Raw genomic sequence first — 3,499 nt, 5'->3', positions numbered from 1 at the left:
TATTTTTTTGCAGAGGCATTTTGTCCAAATGTAACTCTAAAAGTCCTATTTTTGTAAATTACGTGCTGGTTGACATTAACATTCATTCGTACCTTAAAAGCATTTTTTTTTTTATACGTAAGGTCAAAAATCTTTTCGCTTGCAGGCTGAGATATCGTTAGGTTATGTAAGTGTACGTTTCGGAGGGGTGGTAGACAAGTTCGTCCAATTCCAAGATTCAATTTTTGGCCCTAAAAAGGGCCTTTTTCGGCAAGGTAACTATTTCCTTGAGTTTACTTTGAGCTGGTGTACTTAGTCACGGCCTTGGTGCCTTCACTGACGGCGTGCTTGGCCAGTTCACCGGGGAGGAGCAGCCGGACGGCCGTTTGGATCTCCCTGCTGGTGATGGTCGATCGCTTGTTGTAATGAGCGAGCCTGGAAGCTTCGGCGGCAATGCGCTCGAAGATGTCGTTGACGAAGCTGTTCATGATGCTCATCGCCTTGCTGGAGATGCCGGTGTCAGGGTGAACTTGCTTCAACACCTTGTAGATGTAAATTGCGTAGCTCTCCTTCCTCCTCCGCTTCTTCTTTTTGTCTCCCTTGGAGATGTTCTTCTGGGCCTTTCCGGCCTTTTTGGCGGCTTTTCCACTTGTCTTTGGCGGCATGTTGCAGACAGACTCGATGTGCGCCCAAACCGTCGATTCCTTTTAAGAAAGGACGGTTGATATCAGACGGACCAATGGCGCTTCGAGACGTGTCTCCCGGACGCTCTCATTCGCGGCGATTCAACACTACTTAACAAAACCACCAAACTGGCTGGCAAAAATTTGTGTTTTCACGTTGTATCGATAGCAAGAGATCATCATGTCTGGACGCGGAAAGGGAGGAAAAGTGAAGGGAAAGAGCAAGTCTCGCTCCAGCCGAGCCGGACTTCAGTTCCCCGTCGGCAGAATCCACCGACTTTTGCGAAAGGGCAATTATGCCGAACGTGTCGGTGCCGGTGCACCGGTTTACCTGGCCGCCGTCATGGAATATTTGGCCGCTGAAGTCTTGGAGTTGGCCGGCAATGCTGCTCGCGATAACAAGAAGACCAGGATCATCCCCCGTCACTTGCAGTTGGCCATCAGAAACGACGAGGAGTTGAACAAGCTCCTTTCTGGGGTCACGATCGCCCAGGGTGGCGTGCTGCCCAACATCCAGGCGGTCCTTCTTCCCAAGAAAACCGAGAAGAAAGCTTAAGCTGACACCCCACCCCCTCAGCTTGTAGCAAATCGGCCCTTGTAAGGGCCACCAATTACCTTAGGAAAGGGTCATTGTCTACTCTATTTTTTTAAGTTTTCAAGTTTGAAGTCGATAAGCTAATCAGGACTGACAATCCATGTAACTTGGCATGCAAATCCTGTGTTGATTCAATGTTTTTTTTTGCCTATTTCCGATAATGTCAGAGAATAGTGGCTTACCTGTACGTATACATCTTGTAAATTTTGATAGCATAGAGATTATGACGTGTGTTTTGTTTTCGGTGGAGTCAAGTTGCACTGAAAATAATAATAATAATAAAATATATATGTTCGCCTGAGTTATATTAATTGATGTTATAATTTGACAGAAGCCATCTGAATTTCACATAAATTCATTTTGCTTTGCTAAACGGCGAACGAAGAAGCAACGAGGGGTGGCTAGGCATGTAGCGAATGCTGAGAGTCCTCACGTGAATATTTTTTGTTGAATTCTCAATTATTTCAATCATTGTTATGTCATTATGAACTCGAGACGAGAGAAATCGTTCGAATCGAGGCTGGGATCAGGTTCGGGGAAAGTTGAAAGCTGACATTTCCTTCCTCAAAGAAAAGATTTGTGGCCCTTAGAAGGGCCGATTTTTCAAGATGGAGGACAGGCAAACTAGAGCCCTTAACCTCCGAAACCGTACAAGGTTCTGCCTTGACGTTTGAGTGCGTACACGACGTCCATGGCGGTTACGGTTTTCCTCTTGGCATGCTCCGTGTAGGTGACGGCATCGCGGATAACGTTCTCCAAGAACACCTTGAGGACGCCGCGTGTCTCTTCGTAGATGAGACCGGAGATTCGCTTCACACCTCCTCGCCGGGCAAGACGGCGGATGGCGGGCTTGGTGATACCCTGGATGTTGTCTCGGAGAACTTTACGGTGGCGCTTGGCACCTCCTTTGCCGAGTCCCTTTCCTCCTTTACCTCTGCCTGTCATTTCTGCAGTGCACGTACGTGGATTCGAAAGATGAGAATGAAGCCTTCCCGGCGAGCCGGCTCAGTTTTGTACGCCTTCGACAGAGGGGGGCAGAATGGCGGGAGCCAATGGGAAATCCGCTTTTCGGTTTGATTTCACGAATCAGGAGCATGCACGGCACCTTTCAGGGCAAAGCATATAAAGGCATGATTTTTGGTTGGCGCGACACCCCTTCCACTGATGCCGAGGTCTGCGCACCACGGAAATTATACCACGCTGTGGTAGAAACGGGAAATCTTCGTCTCCGAAACCCCGGCCATGAATAAGGGGCGTAGGACAAAACGAGCCCGTGATGAGCGACAACAATCAACAGAAGACGAGGGGGATGCAGCTACTCCAGACGAGTTCGTCAGCGACCGACAGACAGCGCCGCAGCACAGTAGCCGCCCTGGCAGTCAGACTAGTGGTAACGCGCCAGTTACCCCCCCGCTTAAGAAGACCCGCAAGACGCCTTGCATAACTATCTTTAATACGACCGGCGCGGAGATATCAAATATGCTCCGTACGCTCACTGAAAATCGGAGTTACTACCGCTACACTCGTGGGAGTTGCAGAGTCACTCCATTCGACCAGGAGGACTTCACGGCGATCTGTGACTTCCTCCGCACCAAAGGAATTGGCTTTGCCTATGGGACATCTGCAGCGGAGAAGCTTAAGGTCGTACTTAGAGACCTTCCGATCGACATCAACCTCACGCACACTCAAACGTTCCTGACGCACACACTTGGAATACCTGTCCACAGTGTGAGCAGACTTAATACAAGAGATCGGAACCGGCAGAATCATGCCCAAGAGAGCTCGAGTCATAGCACGACCAAAAGACCACTACCTTTAGTACTGGTCGTTTTGCCGAATGTTCCACAAGCTAGACAGATTTTTCAAGTTGACTCTATCGGCCCATATTTGACCAGAGTGGAGAAGTACCACTCCACAATGATCTTGCAGTGCCACGCGTGCCAGCGGGTTGGGCACGGGCAGCGGCACTGCTTTGCGACTCCCCGATGCGTCAAGTGTGCGGGGCCGCATAAGTTTGCAGATTGTCCGGAGAAGGATACAACTTCCCCACCAAAATGTGCTAATTGTAGCATGGAACACTACGCTAGTTATCGGGGATGTTCCCTGTTCAAACGCATCAAAGACGAGGCTCGAACCCGAACCCGAACCCAATTTCACCAACAACGCCCTGCTCCTGCGAGGCCCATTCGACTCGATGTCCCAGTGCAGACACCCGCTCGGGAGTATCGACCACGAGTTCCTA

General features: G+C 49.7%; 3 protein-coding genes and 1 pseudogene across 3 annotated transcripts; 1 reads left to right on the top strand and 3 right to left on the bottom strand.

Moving 5' to 3' along the window:
• Window positions 1–272: 272 nt before the first annotated feature.
• LOC145992301 (histone H2B) lies at window positions 273–644 on the bottom strand. Its single transcript, XM_083128685.1, has one exon. It carries the CDS (start codon window positions 642–644, stop codon window positions 273–275), a length of 372 nt encoding a protein of 123 aa, XP_082984811.1.
• Window positions 645–843: 199 nt separating this feature from the next.
• LOC145992300 (histone H2A) lies at window positions 844–1,218 on the top strand. Its single transcript, XM_083128684.1, has one exon. It carries the CDS (start codon window positions 844–846, stop codon window positions 1,216–1,218), a length of 375 nt encoding a protein of 124 aa, XP_082984810.1.
• A 672-nt stretch (window positions 1,219–1,890) lies between these two features.
• LOC145992299 (histone H4) lies at window positions 1,891–2,202 on the bottom strand. Its single transcript, XM_083128683.1, has one exon. The coding sequence runs from the start codon at window positions 2,200–2,202 to the stop codon at window positions 1,891–1,893; it is 312 nt and encodes a 103-aa protein (XP_082984809.1).
• A 1,171-nt stretch (window positions 2,203–3,373) lies between these two features.
• LOC145992298 (histone H1 pseudogene) overlaps window positions 3,374–3,499 on the bottom strand; it is an 874-nt pseudogene continuing 748 nt past the window's right edge.

This window comes from Lepisma saccharinum, chromosome 9, assembly GCF_977018435.1.
Source record: "Lepisma saccharinum chromosome 9, izLepSacc3.1, whole genome shotgun sequence".
NCBI lineage: Eukaryota > Metazoa > Arthropoda > Insecta > Zygentoma > Lepismatidae > Lepisma > Lepisma saccharinum.
The sequence above is the reverse complement of the archived record's forward strand: the minus strand, read 5'-3'. Positions and strand labels throughout refer to the sequence as shown.

Excerpts from the sequence above, each read along its gene's own strand:
- LOC145992301 (XM_083128685.1), bottom strand. The coding sequence starts at position 644 with ATGCCGCCAAAGACAAGTGGAAAAGCCGCCAAAAAGGCCGGAAAGGCC.
- LOC145992300 (XM_083128684.1), top strand. The coding sequence starts at position 844 with ATGTCTGGACGCGGAAAGGGAGGAAAAGTGAAGGGAAAGAGCAAGTCT.
- LOC145992299 (XM_083128683.1), bottom strand. The coding sequence starts at position 2,202 with ATGACAGGCAGAGGTAAAGGAGGAAAGGGACTCGGCAAAGGAGGTGCC.